This window comes from Polyodon spathula, chromosome 3 (assembly GCF_017654505.1).
Source record: "Polyodon spathula isolate WHYD16114869_AA chromosome 3, ASM1765450v1, whole genome shotgun sequence".
NCBI lineage: Eukaryota > Metazoa > Chordata > Actinopteri > Acipenseriformes > Polyodontidae > Polyodon > Polyodon spathula.
The window spans coordinates 15,017,805-15,036,385 of NC_054536.1; the positions used below are offsets into that span (position 1 = coordinate 15,017,805).

At 37.2% G+C, this 18,581-nt stretch overlaps 1 protein-coding gene across 1 annotated transcript in view; it reads left to right on the forward strand.

The window, feature by feature from the left end:
• LOC121312749 (cadherin-20-like) overlaps nucleotides 1–18,581 on the forward strand; it is a 44,676-nt gene that overhangs the window by 19,609 nt on the left and 6,486 nt on the right. The window contains exons 2-11 of the mRNA XM_041244479.1: nucleotides 4,898–5,298; nucleotides 6,544–6,838; nucleotides 7,084–7,203; nucleotides 7,901–8,068; nucleotides 9,008–9,195; nucleotides 10,281–10,534; nucleotides 14,667–14,803; nucleotides 15,426–15,547; nucleotides 16,035–16,152; nucleotides 17,137–17,388. Coding sequence (XP_041100413.1) covers nucleotides 5,050–5,298; nucleotides 6,544–6,838; nucleotides 7,084–7,203; nucleotides 7,901–8,068; nucleotides 9,008–9,195; nucleotides 10,281–10,534; nucleotides 14,667–14,803; nucleotides 15,426–15,547; nucleotides 16,035–16,152; nucleotides 17,137–17,388 — 1,903 coding nt within the window. The 5' untranslated portion in view covers nucleotides 4,898–5,049. The remainder of the gene's footprint in view (nucleotides 1–4,897; nucleotides 5,299–6,543; nucleotides 6,839–7,083; nucleotides 7,204–7,900; nucleotides 8,069–9,007; nucleotides 9,196–10,280; nucleotides 10,535–14,666; nucleotides 14,804–15,425; nucleotides 15,548–16,034; nucleotides 16,153–17,136; nucleotides 17,389–18,581) is intronic.

Below are 18,581 nucleotides of genomic sequence, written 5' to 3' on the forward strand. Positions count from 1 at the left end.
CTATTTCATCACTAAAACAAGGACACACACACACACACATACACAATTACCTCACAGATTTAATTTATGTCCAAAATGACACTGATTGCAAACTTTCCTCATGACACTTATTCACAATGGCATCCTTTCCATGCACCAGTGCTTGATATGAATGAAAGTTGGTTTGATTCAATTTCTTCATAACTGACGATGTTCTTTTATCCCTCCCAGTAATAAACAAATGATTAAAAAGCCTGTAAAATAGGCTTTTTTGCAAGGAAACAGGGGAGGTGTGGGTGGCTCTGTGCAGGGGAAAAGGCTTAGTTATCCGTTCCCAGTTTGATGTTCTTGAGTTACAGATCAGGTGCAAAAAAATAATTAAGAACATATTATACTAAACCTCCTAAAAGGAGAATGATGCACCAAAGAGACAGGTTCCATTGAGAACAGGGCATAGAGCAATTAAAGCAGGGCGTGGCGGGTTCAAAGCATAGCGGTTGCTGCTTTCTGAAAAAAAAAAAACACTCTAGAGGTAAAAGCAGATTATTGTGATTCAAGCCTTTCTTCTGAACCTACATGGTGCAGAGAGTAAGAGGCATCCCATTGCTAAAATGTGCCTTTTGAAAATAACAATTTAATGTGCTGTTCTCTTTCCTTCATAGAGATTTCTTAAACTTGAACGTAGATGAAAGTAACAGCTTGGGATGTTTCTCACCAGTTTATTCATTTGTAGTTACTGTTTTTTTTTTTGCTTTAAAACTAGATTCCTGGCTGGGTTTTCTTCTACAGGGTGGTGCATCTTTGTCTGATAAAAGGGGGTCTTCATATATTCCTGAAAGACTTAAAAGCGCCATTTATAACTAGTGACTGGAAAACCTGCATGCAACTTTTTGCAGCAAGGACAAGGACAGAGAAAATTATCCTAGGCAATGGAACTGGAAACAAGAATGAACAACACAAAGGAATTGATGAGAAAGGACTTCATTTTGTGCTCCTGGGGTCAAAGATATGAACTGCATCCATGGTGGCAATTTTTACCATGAGAAATTGATTGTTGTTAACAAATTAGACATGACACAGTTTTTAACTTTTCAATGTGGGCCTTTCTAGATAGCATTGGCTTTTTTCTGCTTCTGTGCTTCTTAAATCTGTTCCATGGAAATTGATTAAGGGGAACAGCAACAAAGCTTATAACAACACAGTATCAACATCCGCATAGATTGATAGATCAGTTTATATTTGCCTTCAATAAGAATTCTCTTTTTGTATAGCTGTATTTTTAAGAAATGGTGTTTGTTTGCATTTTCTATTCCACTTGCTAAATTTGAAATATGCTAAATTGTTTGTAATTACTGTGCAAATACAATTGGTTCAGACAGCTTGAGTATTAGACAGCTGAGGACATTGGACTTCTAAGTCTTGAACGCCATCTGCGGCAACCAATATGGAAGCAGTCCTGCAGTAGCTGCTGTTCCACATAAAACACTTTGCAATTCTGGACCCAAGACTAATAGCTTAACATATTGTTTGGAACGCCTTTGCATTCTTTTATTTATCTCAGCAAGCTTATCATATTGTAACATATTCCAAGCAACTTGTGTGGTTATTTAAACAAAAAAAAAAAAATGCTGCTTTTCACAAGTGAAAAGGCATAATATTATAGAAAGAAAGACGTGTAGAGTATTTTTGGCAGCACAATAAGGTGATGTCACCTCATTAAACACAACAAGACAGAAGAAAATAAATGGCTGCAATCTGTGACCCTAAATGAGGTCACCGGCCAATTTGACTTCATTACAACAAACAGGCCTCTTGAATGTGGAGAAAGGACCACTAATGGAGGTCAGCATTCCTCCACTCACTCATGTCATTCAGTCTTTGGAGTGGAATTGCGAGATAGACTCATTGTGGGGACATCCAACAATAGAGCCTTGCCCACCAGTGCCTCAAAATGTTTTGTCCCCATTAAATAATGATTAACTGACTATTGAAATTCTAAGAGTGACAGTGAGACACAATAGATGTTTTTTTTTTTTTTTTTTTTTTTAAGCTATTTTTAAAATACTTTTTTTGAATTATACTTTCTAAAATACTCATGTTGTCAACCCCAAGGCCCCATGTTTCCTAATGGTTCTGAACATTGCTGGCACAGGATTATAAGCAGAGAACCAAGAGAGGGTGGTGATGGGTAGTGTAAAGTATCTTGTGTTTGCACTTCTTTACATATTTATTTACATGCCAATGTAAAATGTCAGATTGCCATCATTTTCTTAAGTGATAGTGCCCGTCGATGAAGGCTCTACCGTGTGGCATTTGAACGCAACTGGAGTTATGTGTCCTGAGCCGAAGAAGTCAAGGTCAACTACCATATGGAAGAGCCTTCAATGATTTTTATCATTATTTCCTTTAAAACAACACTTCAAACCCTACATTTAGTGTGAACTTGTAATGATTCATCAGATACACTTTCGCTGAAAAAAGTGTTAGGAAAATAATTCACAAAGGATCTCATACACAATTAGATTAAAAAAAATTAAAAAAAAAAAAAAAAAACACAAAAAACAAAAAACCTTTATCAAACAAAAAACTTTTACTTGTCAGAGTTGCTCATAGTCGGGGGTTCACATAACTTTTATGATTAGGTTCTCGTGTGAGTACCAGCAGAAATGGTTCGTTACGAACCGAAATCAGGGGTCATCATCCAAGTCATTGTCTAGCTCCACCTCCGACAGTTCAAACGATTGTGATGGCAGTGTCAGAGACCACAACAATAGTTCATGAATGTTTAAGTAGGAGTCCGAATTGCTGGTTATTACAATTTTAAACAAATCGTCACACATTCTCTATTTATTTCAGTATCCTAACGACATCTGGCCGCCCGGGGATTCAAAAGCAAAAACCCAAACACTTTGTCACTTTGTAGTGTTGTTGTACACATTAGCTTGACGGCACAACAGTATTTATATAAGGATATAACTAAAGGGGGAAAATATATTATTTTAAGTAAAATGTTTAAATAAATGTATTTCTTAAACGCACATTTAAATATGTCAAACATTAAAACCGCACTCAGTTTGGGAAGCGAAGCATCAATGAGCCACTTCCTGTAGCTGCTTCCCTCTACTCTGAATGGAAGGCTTAACAGAGCTCCTTGATATCATTGGTTGTTTCAAGTGCCCATTAAAAGACATTTACTGATGTTATGAACTGGAGTGGTTCCACCTATCACTCTTCATTTTTTTTTTTTTTTATAAAAACTTGAAGTAGCCAATGATAGCACTAGCAGGGAGGGACTGTTGTTAAATTGAAACCCTCCAGTCTTATGTGAAATATAGTGACATATTTAGTCATGATCAGCTCAGTTACCCGGAGATCATTGACAGAGCCAGGAGACCCTGAGACTGAATAGAAAACCCAGAGTCACTGGGAAAAATCCAGAGGTCAGGCAGGTATGGGTCACCTTGAAAGCGTTAATACCCTTGCTGCCTTTATGAAACATGCTTTCTTTTTAAAAATGTGCTGACAGTATGCCTTTGAATCTTAAAGAACAATATGGAAGTCTGCATTTTTTTATGGTTTGCATGCATACCTGCATACCAGTTATGTAGACCCCTGCTTCTAGTGTATCTGGACAGTGCTAGATATGAGAATGGAACAATGTTACTGAAAGATGTTGAGATCCAGTTGAGCTGACAGGCTGTGATTGGCTGATTTGTCAGTTGCGGTTACAGGACTGATTGCTTTCATCAGTGCATGGAATTGATTGGCTGGTATTGGCAATAAAATAAATTTGGACCAATTGTATCTTAGCTTAGTATTTGCTGTTTGTAGGTGATGTTACCGTCATCAAAGAAGTCAATAAGATCTTGTAGGTAATGTTTCTCATCAAAAGTAGTTTTTTACATAGAAAGCAGAAGTCTAACAGCATTACAGTACAGTGAAACTTAAAGTACTGGGTGACCCTCAATGGAACTAAAGATTACAGGTTTTCTGCTTTACAGGTCTTACTTATACAGCAAAACAAGCATTCATTAACATATCACATGCTGCCAACATCCCTGACTTACCCAATAATAGCTAACTAATTTGTATTACTCTAAACTACTTTTATTACCCTATACTAGTCTTTTAAACCCGTTCTAACTGATTCCAGTTTTGAACATACCTTTGTTATCTTTCTGGCGACACACATGCCGCCTTCAGGTTCAGGCTACTGCAGAGTGACTTGTATGCACTAACTTCAACTACGAATGAAAAACATATACCATGCAATATATACATACCTATTTCACCTATGCAGTCCAATAGAAGAACTGAGCTTTCATTACGGAATGTCAAAATGAAAAAGTCAGTTCTTGTGCGATTAATTTTAAGTTTGATTCACAGTTGACGCTGTGAAGTTCCAGCAGGCATCTACCATCTTATAGAAGCCCTCTACAGCTAGAAGCTGATTGTACTGAATCATTTTCTAATAAATCACAGAGCCAAAGTCGAAACATTATATTTTCAGAAGGATTTATAATGTGTATCTCCAGGGGTTACCAGGTCCCGTTATTTAGAGGTGCACATGTTCAGCAAGCTGCACTTTGCATGCACCTGTCTTGGGGATACAAATAAAACACAGTTTATAATGGTGTTTCCCAGCCGTGAGATACAGGTCCAGCACACCAGGAACCTGCTCCTGTGAATGTGTTTGTCTTGTACTGTCTTGTAAATTTGTAGGCACTAAAATTTATCACTGGTCACATCACACCATTTTGTATGCAGGCAATGTTTCAAGCAGTATTGGGCCTATAAATGAAAAGGCTTGATAAGGGCTATAAGAATTTGGGTTATTTGTGTTGCTTTTAAAATGCTTTTGTTGTTTTTTTAACAACAAAAAACACAAACATGTTGTTTTGTGTTCTTTTTTTAACAGAATAAACAACATATGAACAATCTATCTCAAAATATCAGATTTTGTTTTAGCCAATTTTGTCATATTGACTACCTTAAAGAAGATTTCTCAAAAGCTGTTTTCTGGTGCAGCAATAAAATCCTTTGGTTGAAGAAAGCACCATTTCATTGAAAATGGGTGAGAAGCATTTGCTGAGAAGCAGACTTTGCTTGTGCTTAACAATTCTGGCACACCTTCTACATGCCACGACTGAGGAACCAGCACTGAAGACTAGAGGGGAAAATGAAAAGCAATTAGATGAGACGTTGCTGCAGTCTGATGAAACACTCAAGCACCATCAAAGAGTAAAGAGAGGCTGGATCTGGAACCAGTTTTTTGTTCTGGAAGAATACACAGGTTCAGAGCCTTTGTACGTTGGCAAGGTATGTGCAAAATATAGGAAGGTAACACGGTGGTTTGGAATATGTGCTGTATGAACCAAGAACAGCATACAGCTTGAAGTAGAATATTCAGATACTTTATAAGTTGACCAGTACTAGAAAAACCCTTTGAATCTATTATTACTGTTGAAAGATGGTGAACAGTACTGGCAGTTATAATAAGAACTAGACATAAGACCAAAAGCTGAAAGGCTTAGAAAAGTAGCAGGAGGCTGTCATGACAGCTAAACAGCTACAGTGATGGTGTAAAAAGGCTTTGAGAAACCCACGCAGCAATGCCCTAAATCAAGGGACTAACTTCAACAAAGGTGCAAATGATATCCTACTTGCAATCAGATAGGATTTGATTTGATAACATATGACAAGTTTCTTTGAAAGAATAACGCCAGGATTGTTCACCCCTGAGGAAATGCATAACTTATTGTGGTAGTCTTAGAACTATAGCTTGAGGGATTCCCAGTGGTAGCTACAGAAGAACTAGGTAATGGATAGCTTTGCTATCATCATCCTGATATGACCAGACACATTCTGACTCATTACCAAGAGCAGGCTTTTAATCTATGAGAGATTCTGTGCCACTCAGGACTGCCATTAAGTAAAATTATAGTGAGACTCCGGATCTAAGAATTTTATATTGAAAACCAAGGATTGTTTTTGCAGTCAGCAGCTGAAATAATGCAAAACTTTCTTGGTATCAAATACGTTTTTTTAGCTTTACTGGTTGTAAAGTTGCAATTAAGTTAAAATGGCTCCAGCTTTCTACCATGACAGATCCTTCATATATTATTAAAATTAAATCACTCCTCTCAGATATGTAGTTAGTTGCATTTTCCATTAATAAAACATTGATCATAATGTTTCTTTGTCATTATTGATTACATCTTACAAAATTAATAAACAAAACATTGCTGTGGTTGAGGAAGTGTTGGAATGCACTGAGATTCCCCTTTCTTCAAACAAACATTTAATTAACCAATCAACAATTTTAAAAACCAGATAAATGTATTTGTGTTTGAAAGAGATGAGCCCTTGCTCGGCCAAATGGACTCTTCTCATTCACAACAATGTGTATCTTCTTCTTATCAGACGGAACAGTCAAGTTCCTCAGTCACGTACTCACATTACCAATTCCACCCAGGTTTCAAAATAATATTTTTAATTAGCAGAACAGTAACTATGCAAGTGCATTGTTATGAATAAAACCTTATTTTTAAATCTTATTTTAAGCTTCATTCAGACATGGACAGAGGGGATGGATCTATCAAATACATCTTATCAGGAGAAGGAGCTGGCACTATGTTCACTATAGATGACAATACCGGTGATATCCATGCGATCCAGAGGCTGGACAGGGAAGTGAAAGCCCAGTATATTCTACGGGCTCAGGCACTGCAACGCCGCACAGGCATGCCCTTGGAACCCGAGTCAGAGTTCATTGTTAAAATCCAGGACATTAATGATAACGAACCCCAGTTTCTGGATGGGCCCTACACAGCGTCTGTACCTGAGATGTCAGTGATAGGTAAGCAATAATTCAAATGTAAACAGTGCTCCAGTGATGTGACAAGGTTTATTTGAAATCCTAATCTATTAAGTCAGATTACTTTTACTTTGTAAAGTTGTTATATAGAATACCAATTAGATACAGTGTATTGAATTCCAAAAGCAGAAGCTGTTTTTTTAATAACAACACACCAGTCCTTAATTATTCCAAAGTCATTTAAAAAACACAAAGTAATGACTTGTAATGCATTTGCTCTTCCTTAGGTACCTCTGTTCTGCAATTGACAGCTACAGATGCAGATGACCCCACTTATGGCAACAGTGCCAGGGTTGTCTACAGTATCCTACAGGGACAGCCTTACTTTTCTGTGGAGCCCAGAACAGGTACTCAGTGACACACAGTAAATTATTTATTTTGTAGCAGGCGACTTACAGATGTATGCAAAAAATACATATCAAGAATGCAGTACAATTAAGAGCAAGATGCAAAATACAATGCCTTCCGTCCTAATAAGAGCATAATTAGTTTTAAATTGTAAATTATATTTATTCAAGAATACTTTTTTTGTGAAAAATAAAGCAAAAAGTACGTATTGGGTTATTAATGTTTGTATTTAAAATTGGACCAGGATTGTGATTTATGGCTTTAACACATAATGTGTATTTAGCGGTACCCACATTAAGATGTGCACTGCTCTCGTTGTAATGTAGCTAATGCTGCCATCAGGTGGTCACGTTGATGTATTTCAATGTATCTTCAGATATCTCAGAGTAAACAGATTAGAACAAAATCCATTTGTTGAATGAAGCAAAGATAATCTGTGCCAGTATGCATGGCACATGCTCATCAGTGTTCAATATATATATATATATATATATATATATATATATATTATATATATATAATGCATTCAAGGGTCTGATCAACATAAATATAGAAGAACACTGGAAGCCTTTGTAAAGGAACAATGTGAGTCACAGTGGTATGCTTCTCAACAGAGGTAAATTAAACATAGCCTTTTCTACTGGTTTGCTTGTTTATTAAGTTGTATTTCCTGGCTGGACTCTGTTGAACTTCCAGGTATCATCCGAGTGACTCTGCCAAACATGGACCGGGAAGCCAAGGAGCATTACGAAGTGATTATACAAGCCAAAGATATGGGCGGGCAGCTGGGAGGCTTAGCTGGGACTACGAATGTCAATATCACCCTTAGTGATGTCAATGATAATCCACCACAATTTGCACAGAGTGAGTGCTTTCCAATGTCTTTTGTCCCTGCTCCCCAGCATTTTCAGCATCTGCCCAAACAACACATTCAATCCCAATGGGTTATATTGCAAGCTATTTCCATTCACCGTCCGTCAGGATAGATCCAGAACTAATTTATCCTAACAGATATATTATTGACTCTCTGGGATCCAGGTACTCCATTTAGACTTGTTTCTACACTGACCTTTAACCCACAACCCAAGATAATGTTTTATTTCTGTACTGTGTGGATGGGATACACAGTATAATAAAAAAAAAAAAAAAAAAAAAAAAAAAAAAAAGTGTTATGAATAAAATCAGATAATCACAGACATGATACATATTCATTTATTCCTAAAAACAGATCTATTTATTAAAACAAAAACAAGCTTTCATGAAAAAAATTATAATGTAAGTACAGTCAATGAATATTGAACAGTTTAAGATAATTGGTACCGTGGTTATAATAAGGCATACCCAATGGTGTTGCCATGGCAAAATCCCACTCTTTCTATTCTGCCCAGGGGTGAAGTCATATCATTGTAACAAACACCACCAATTGCTTTATTGTTGTAGAATTATTGATCTAACCTATATAAATATATGTATAGTACAGGTTTCCATTATTTATGCAGCTTGTGTTTGATTATTGTACCACTTTCACGATTTGCTACCTCTCCTAGATTGTGTATACTGTTTAAGCCAGGTAGCAATGACCAATTTAGTTTAATAATTTTCTTAGACAATTCTTATCTCTTGCTAGTTTTTGTTTTTCTTGACTAAACATGAGGTGCAGTATTCACAGTTTCAGTGAACAGTACACTTTGGCTGCTTACAATAAACCCTTAGATTGGAAAAGACTGTCAGTATATTTCTTTTGGTTAACATGACTGAATTTGAAAGACAACCTGAAAGCGTTTTGTTGTTGTTTTGTAACAGAGCTGTACCAGATGAGTGTGGCAGAGTCATCCCCAGTTGGTTCCATAGTAGGTCAAGTGAGGGCCAAGGACCTGGATGAAGGGATCAATGCTGAAATGAGATACACCATCATTGATGGGGACGGGAGAGACACATTTGACATCAGTACTGATCCCACAAAACAAGTTGGCATTATAACCATCAGAAAAGTAAGAAACAGACAACTGTAGTTGAATAATTATTTAAAACTCTTCCACAGAAACCCTACCGTCCTGAGTATTGTTTTTGAGCTTTCAGTCTTATTGCTTTTTGTTTCTTGATGTTCCTTTAATTATTTGGATAACCTGTCATACAGTATGGCTGGTTCAGGTAATCCAAGATTAAGTAAAATTAGATAATTCAAGATTAGTGCTAATCAGAGTCTGCAAAACCAGTAGATAGCCCATGTTAAATCTAACTCAAGATATTTCAAAGGAACTGCAATGTTATTTTAGTAGACACCAGTCACTTAGTAACTGGTCATCCACTAGAAACTAACAGATAGCCCAATTTCTCCATTCAAATTAAATATTCAAAAAACAGTTGCAATTTCCTGGCAATGAAACAGAAAAGGTCAACTAGAAAAGGTGTAATATGTGTGACCCCATTAGAACACAGAATATAGGCAATGTTGATGCATTTTCTTTTTAACATTTGGCAAGTTACCAAATATTAAAAAATGTGACCTTTACAAAGCAGTCAGGTACATTTCAACCTATAACGAAAATTGCATTGAGCCATATTAAATATTAATGTCTGGTATTAGGCCATTTTAAAAACAATTGCTGGTAATTATGAAACTGTGTGCTAAGTATCTGCATAATTATCTGTGACATCTGTTCATTCATTAGTATCTCCACAGTGCAACTAGCCTTTGGGCAAAAAGTTAGCTCTGAAAGCAGGTAAACATAAATGAAACTAATAAGATAACCCTGATGGCTTGTACAGAGAGTACATTATGTTGCTATTTCACACAAGCTTAGGAGAGCCACAACATATTTTTAAAAGGATATACAAAATGATGAACCTGACCCTAAGATATTCTGAACACACATATTATGCTGCTTCAAGGAAAGTAAATAGTTATATAGTACAAAGCCATGGGATCCTCTGCTGCTCAGTCTATACTTGGAAACCCCTGAATCTCCCTTTCTAATCGCTTTCCAAAAACCTTCCAACCCTTTTCAGTATCAAGCCACTTGGCTTCAGGATGCTTGAAACTGCACCAAACTTCATTCCTGTCTTTGTGTTTCAGCCTCTAGATTTTGAAGGTAAGAAGAGCTACACCTTAAAAGTAGAGGGAGCCAACACACAGCTGGACCACCGTTTCCTGAGGATGGGTCCATTCAGCGACGTAACCATCGTACACATCAGCGTAGAGGATGTAGACGAGCTCCCACAATTTGATTCCAAATTCTATTATGTGGAGGTGCCTGAAGATGTGGAGATTGGTACTGTCTTCCAGACAGTCTCTGCCAAGGACCCAGATGTGTCTAATAACTCTGTGAGGTAAGCCGGGGGTTGCAACTGGGCAAAGTCTGAGCAATACAACACATGGTATACAATGATGAACTTACTGAAAGAGGTCAAAAGTAAAGATGAATACATTGGTTAAATAAGCCAAACAAAAACTGAAGTGAGGAGCAAGTGAGTAGAATTTCAGTTATTTCCTCATTCCCCTTTAATAAGGATGTAGTTCTGGAAAGTTATCTTTAGGTGGCAGTGTCGATATGCTAACACAGTTAGTGCCCAAAAGCATCAACTAGTAAATTCATGCAGAGCACATGAGTTCAGTCAGGGAACTCATGCGATAGATAAAATATGTATTACAGATTAGACACGATAACACTTGTATGCATATTGTACATTCTAGGATAACACATTTAACATATAATACATCTTTGGTCAAATATTTCCATAAATATTTCCACTGATAAGTGGAGAGGCTGACAATGAAATCCATGGGCAGGGGGCAGGGGGCAGGGGGCAGATAGCTACCCCCCCGCCCAACCCCCCAACCCACGAGGCTGTTTAAATTGCCAAACCAATTGACCTCCTGCATGATAAATACTTGGCCTTTGCTAGTTAAGCAAAGGCAGGACTGCATCTCCCCAAAATACAAGTTAAAACAATTCAAAACCAGATGATTTGACTACATGATGATGTATGCTGGACAAGACCATGTTAGCATTCCAGCAGCCGATGCTGCCCCCTGCGCGGGGTGAGACAGCAATATTGATCTTGCGGTCTAGAGCACGGCTGCAACCTTAGTGGGCTGATCTAATGAAGATGGGGCAACTGTATGGTTGTCACCCACCTAGAGCAGATCAAGGTGTAAAATGGTGCACACTTGTGCCACCCCTAGCCTGCGACCGTTGCTAAGCTCTAGAGCACGACCGCTACCTAATGCCAGTGGCCAATTAAAAAGATGAGGTACTGATTTGATTGTTACCACCTGGACATGTGTTATACTGCAGAAATAATTTTGATAAATATCTACCAATAGCTGCCTGATTTATTATTTTACCATTTGAGCCATAATCCACCTGCTATATACTGAACAAACAATATACTGAATTCAGTTTTTTATACAATGTACAAATGAAAAATATATTATAAATATATATATATATATATATATATATATATATATATATATATATATATATATATATATATATATATATATATATATATATATATATATAGTGAATGATCCACTCACTTTTCACGTTCGTTGCCCCTTTCAAAGTAGATCCAGGACACAGATGTTAAATTTTCTTAGCGCTGTTGCATACTTTTAATAACCACAAAATCAAAAATTAAACAAAACAAACAAACACCTAGCTCCTTCTTGGAGCACTAACTATACAGTCTGGAACCTAACTGAACCAGGACAGCTAAGCTGTTTACCTGTAACTCAAACTCTCACGGTTTCCTACAGCACTTTACCTTGACTGCTTGGAAGCAGACCACAACTTCTGCCTCCCTACACACAGCAGCCCTGAACAACCTGCCTGTCTCTCTTAAATACCCTGCACCTGGCTCTAATTTACAACTACCACCAGGTGCAGGGGATTACTAAACAATAACACAATTAAGCAATAAACAATTAAACAATTAGTTCAATAACACCCAAATGTGCATTTTCACATGTTTTAGCAGGGAAGGATTTTAACCCCCTCCCTGCTACCTTACAATATATAATATATATATATATATATATATATATATATATATATATATATATATATATATATATATATATATATATATATATATATATATATATATATATGATATAGCATAGTTATACATAATAGGTGGCATCATATAGCAGAATGCAGTTCATTTTGTTTTTTCTTTCAATATAAGAAAGGATATGGTAAGGTTGGATCCTGGGATAAAGTCCTTTTTTTAAGATGCAGGTTCCGAGTGTTGTTGGGCAGTGAAAGTCTATTGTCGATGTCATAAACATCTGAGGACCACTGCTAAGCTTTTTTTTTTTAATGACATGCGCAGGAATGGTTCGCTGAGCAGCTGTGGTTGCAGCTCCAATCCTGAAGGCATGGCATGAATACTTCGAGGAAGAAGTGCTGCCTTTTTGGGGATCTTGGAGTCTTACAGAACCAGGACCTGGACTGCCGGGTTCTGCGCAGTTAACAGCAGGTCCAGAGCTGAGGTTTGGGGTCTGGAGACCAGATATCGCAGCATGGGAGTGTAGGGACAGAAAACATAATTAGTGCAAGCAATTTGAACAGTTTTCCTTCCCTTGATTTACCAGATTTACTTTGTTTAAGAAAATTTGAAACCACCCTGAACTCTAAATGCTGGATACATGACCAGAGACCGAAGTCCAAGATCCATATGAACTGCAGCAGGACGCCTCGATAGCCAGCCGAGACCAAGGTTCAGCAACTAGAAGCAGAAAGGCAATTAGTATGATTAATGCCATATTTTACATGCTTTATATGTACGGAATACATGACCTGAGATTGAATTTTAAGGTCTCCAATGCAGGGGTTTGATTAATGGATCAAGGAACTGGTTTGGTGGTGATTTCACCATGCCGGAGGCACCCACGGTAAAGGAGACAGCATTGTTTCTAGGACGTCCTTGATGGGAGAGTATCTGGGCACATAGTGCTAACGGAACTCCAGTACTCCTTGTGACAGTTGATTTGGAAGGTGAAAGTCTGGACCAGATCTTTTGTATTCTGAATAGATTTTCTATTGGATTCTTTGAGATGGTTTGTTGCTCTGGAGAACTGGTGATTGAGTGAGTGATGGACACCCATTATTTGATAGCTAGTTTGCCAGCACCAATCTGTCTCTTACGTTATTATTATAGTTTATTAACATACACCTGCCCACTGCCTTTCTCCCGCTCATCCTATTAATCTACGCATTGATGCACAATGAACATGACGAGCATCAATATCTATTATTCATTTCACATTGTGTCTAATGGTCGACTCCGCCCGAAAGAACACCTCGGCTAGAGACACTCGCCTGCCTCCCAAGGGGCTCTCGCCCAGCCAGATACCACTGCCTTAACAAGCCCTTTCCCCACGAGAGGACAGAGCTCATATTGCCCAAGCAGTGTTCATGAAATTGGTCCCAACATGAATTATTATTTCATTAGAATGCACATACCTTGATAGGGCTTGTCTGCGACTCGGTGCCCCATCTGTCCATCGTGTTTGTGTCCGACACTCTGGGGTAGGATGGATGATGAAAGACTGATGTGTTATTTTCAGGTACACGCTAAAAGTGGTATGCTGTGCACTGCATTTGCTCGCAGTGTTGCCAGGCTATTATATGTGCATCATTATCTGATGATTCCAGTGTTTTTGAGTTAATCCTGTCTGCCTGCCATATCAATTATTCAGTTTCAACTTGACTATAAATCACTGGAGGCAGTAAATTCTATTAAATAATCCAATCAGAAAGAAATGCCCAAATTTCTATTATATAGCATATGAATGTATCCTTCACGTGGCTGCCTATATGATAAATACTTTATTTCGTGTGCGAGCATGAATGATGATTTACAAATTCTGCCACAGGCATAGCTGTGCTATAAATGGATCCTAAAACACTACTGCAGGATGGTTTTGAAAGGAATAAATTGACAATTAATTACAATTATACGACAGAAAAGGGCATATGGTTTAAAAAATGTTAAAGGACTAATCTTTCATGTAATCAAATTAATTATTTTCTCAGAACTACACACATCTCTACATTATGGGAAATATAATATTCTCACTGTTTTGGTGATGAAGGAATTATATTAATAGATGTCCCTTAAGGGGATTTCTTCGTCGGCACAGTATCAGCCATTCCAGCCAGGCCTTGCTTGAGTGCATTTAGATTATGACCTTAGAAAAGACATAAATACATACACTTGGGGGGAAATTAGTTATATTTGTATAAGGGAAAATATATTGTGTGAATTCACTGTTCATGTTGTCATGATTTAGGCAGGGAATATGCATTACTCAGCAGGGACTCACAACCTATATCAGTATTTGTCATGTAACTGCCAACCACCAGCAGTGAATTAAAATTAGTAAAGGTAAATAAGCAGTTAATGCTGGCATGAATTAGTCCCATGCTTCCCTGTTTTGTTTTCTAAGATATTCCATTGAGAGGAACAGTGACCCTGGGAGATACTTCTACATCGACATCACATCAGGGGCTCTAATGACTGCAAGGCCCTTGGACCGCGAAGAGGTCTCCTGGCACAACATTACTGTTATGGCTATGGAAATGAGTAAGTAGCCGACAGCAAGGTCAAACAATAACTTTTCCTGGCTTGGCAGAGTCCCAAACAATGTACTATAATACCATTGGAGTAAGCTGACAGAAAGCTGTAGAATAGAAGGACATAGACAAAAGGCAAAATCAAGAAAAACAGAACAGAAAATGAAAGAGCAGTGCTTGTCCCAGCCCACTGGATCCCCAAGCATCTCTTAATGAAGTGTTTAGGTTAAATGAAAATATCAAAGACAGCACTGCTAGTTTGGATGTTTTTTACAATGTAATTATTTCATAATGCTACCAAATTATATTTTTTGAGTCAAATTTCAATTGATGGTGTGGATTTTATCTATCAAAAGAAAATCCTCTTTAAATAACTGATGAGTTAAAGTTTTGTCAATAAGGTTCACAGTCACATACAGGTACATGATAACTGGGTACATTGTTTTGTTTTTTTTGGTTTTGTTTTGTGTTTTAAATATAGTTTCAAGCTGCTACAGTTTAGTTTATGTTTCTGTCATGACTCAACTGTACTATAATATAACCTATGTTTAATATTGTTAATGTACTTGTATATACTTGTATACTAAAGACTGAATGAATGAATGCTGTATCTAACCTTTTTGTTACATCAGACAACCCCTCACAAATTGGAAGTGTGTCAGTCACTGTGAAAGTCATAGATGTTAACGACAACGCGCCAGAGCTGGCAAAGTACAGTGAAGCCTTTGTCTGTGAAAACACTAAAGCTGGACAGGTAAAATACAGCACAATATTATATGCTTTACAGTGTTTTTGATCGAAAATAATTGTAAATATATACACTTATTCACTTTACACTGCTGTTGTGAAAAAAAGTGTTAACTTCACAATGGAATTTGGCAGGTGGAGGCAACAAAACATTGGCAACAAGCAAGATTCTGTTATTTTGCATACACCAGTCTCCATGCTGCTTCCATATGAGAAATAACTTTAAAAATAACAGTCAAATGTGCAATGTAGTATAAAAGAATAACTGAACATAAAGTTCAACCTCAAAGTAAATAAATAATAATATAAATAATATGTTCTGCTTCTATTATTTTCAGCTCCACTATGTATCAGAAGGATGATTTGTGGATAGACAGCATGCAATTCTTGTAATTCAGTGGAGAATACTAAGCCTGCAGTAGTTCAATTAATGTAATACTGTGTGCTCATGAGAAGGCTGTTATGCTCATCGATTGTGTTTGTTTGGACCTTAGCTGATTCAGACAGTAACTGCCGTGGACCTAGATGACCCACTTGGAGGTCAACATTTCTACTATAGCCTGGCACCCGAGGCAGCTAACAACCGTAACTTCACACTCAGAGACAACCAAGGTAATAAGAGAAGATAGAATTAATCATTTACATTACTGCCCTCGGCGGTGTTGAGGTATTGAATAAAATAACTGTGCCTCAGTACAAAAAATGTTATGACAGGACGGCTCCCGAGTGGCGAATCCAGTAAAGACGCTCCACGTGGAGTGCAGGATGTGTCCTATAGTCTGGGGATCGCAGGTTCGAGTCAAGGCTATGTCACAGCCAACCGTGACCAGGAGTTCCGAGGGTGCGACGCATAATTGGCTGAGCAAGGGAGGGCTTAGGTCAGCAGGGGAATCCATGACTCACCGTACATCATCAACCCCTGTAGCCGATAGAGCGCCTGTGGTTCTGCAGTGGAGCTGCCAGATCTGTGTTGTCCTCCGGCACTATAGGTCTGGTGGTCTCGCCGTGGATCCACAGTGCGAAAAATGAAGGATTGGCAGGAGCACGTTTTGGAGGGGGGGGGGGGGGGGGTTGCGAGCAGTGAGCCAAGGATACAGATAATAATTTGGCACAATAAATTGGGGAGAAAACCAGGGGTAAAAAATTGAAGATGACTAAATAAATTACAAAATATATATATATATATATATATCTATATCTATATCTATATATACATATATATATATATATATATATATATATATATATATATATATATATATATATAGATATATATAGATATAGATATAGATATAGACATATAGATATATAATGACAAAAAGTGTAGAAAACTGGGCCCTATAAAAATTATATAAACAAAACATATTCTGAATTTTCATCAATAGAAGCACCCGACTTATTAAAAGCTATGTTTCCACCTACTTTTTGATATTTTATATTTGTGGAATTATAAAACCTAAAACATTACGCAAACAGCACAATATGGAAGCGCAAGAAATTTGTGACTTTCTCAGTATTCATTTCTATAGAAATACATCTTATGACTTACATTGTGTGAAGTCTAACATGGTGTAATTATCATTCTTCTTTTTTTAGACAACACAGCCTGGATAGTGACCCGACGAGGAGGTTTCAGCCAGCAAGAATGGAGCATTTATTACCTACCAATACTAATATCAGATGGGGAACAGCCTGTGCAGAGCAGTACCAGTACCCTGACGATCCGTGTGTGTAGCTGTGACACACAGGGGAATGCCATGTCATGCACTGCTGAGGCCTACACGCTTCCTGTTAGCCTAAGCAGAGGAGCTCTCATTGCAATTCTAGCCTGCATTTTTGTGTTACTTGGTAAGCCAGCTTAGTTTTTGAGGTTGATGTTTTCATATTGAGGTAGATTTAAAGGTAGAATAAATATGGTTTACAAAATTTAAATAATACTTACAGCCACATATCATTGATGTTATTTGCTTTCCAAATAGTGTTTTGTTTCTTGTCTGTTTTTTTTTTCATTACATCCTTGAGACTTTTATTTAAAAAAATAAATAAATAAAGAGATCGACATTGTATGTTCAGTCGCGACCCTCACCAGGAGAAGCAGAATGATAACAGATGGATGGATGGATGGATTGTATGTTGATAGTATGTTCTCTGCTAAATACCATTACAAGATGCTTCTAGTTTGTTCCACACATGATTTTTGCATCATCAAAGAGAGATTTAAGATAAGTATTCTGTGTGAGCGCTTTCCAATAGAAAAAAAATAACATCACTCACTGCATCTCATTAGCAGAAGCAATCAGCTAGTGCATCACAGCGCAAATGTCTGCAGGAAAGCTCCCATAGGTGTAGATTAATAGTCAAATTAGCCTCACAGTGATGATGCAAAAAGCCCTCAAGGGGAACCAAGTGGAAGCATCTTGTAAATACAGGTAAAACCCCTCAATCTTGGTGGATGCATTTGACCTCCTGTCTTGTTAATTGAATTGAGGTGTTAGCCCCAAAGAGAGTTTTAATGTCACATTTAATTTTTATATTGTGTTATTTTTCATTGAGAACATTTTACTTTTTTTTGTATTCATCGTATGGTTCATAATTGCTGAACGAGTAATTGGTTAGTTCTTTTTTGTGAAGTAATTGAGAGGAAGATGTTGTAAAGGGGTGTTAGATGCATGGGTTTCTATCATTTTGAGCATTAGTATGATACAGTTACTTTGTCATACATGTACACTCTGAATGTGAGAATGTGACTTGTTGGCAAAAGGGGGAAATTAACTTTATCGGTTCCAACAAAGTAATGTACCCAAAGCTACAAACAAAATTACATAAAAAAATAAGTGGGATGTTAATGTTCTTCACATTCCTATGAAACACCTTTTTTGTTTACATTTTTTGTAAACAAAAATAAAAACTATTTGTTCTCAAGAACAAAAAGGGTTTATTTTATTTTATTTTTTTTATTGAATTATTTTTACAAAAATTGTAAAGAAAAAAATCGCTTTATAGGAAACACATAGACTACTTTTAAGTTAATATTGGTAGCC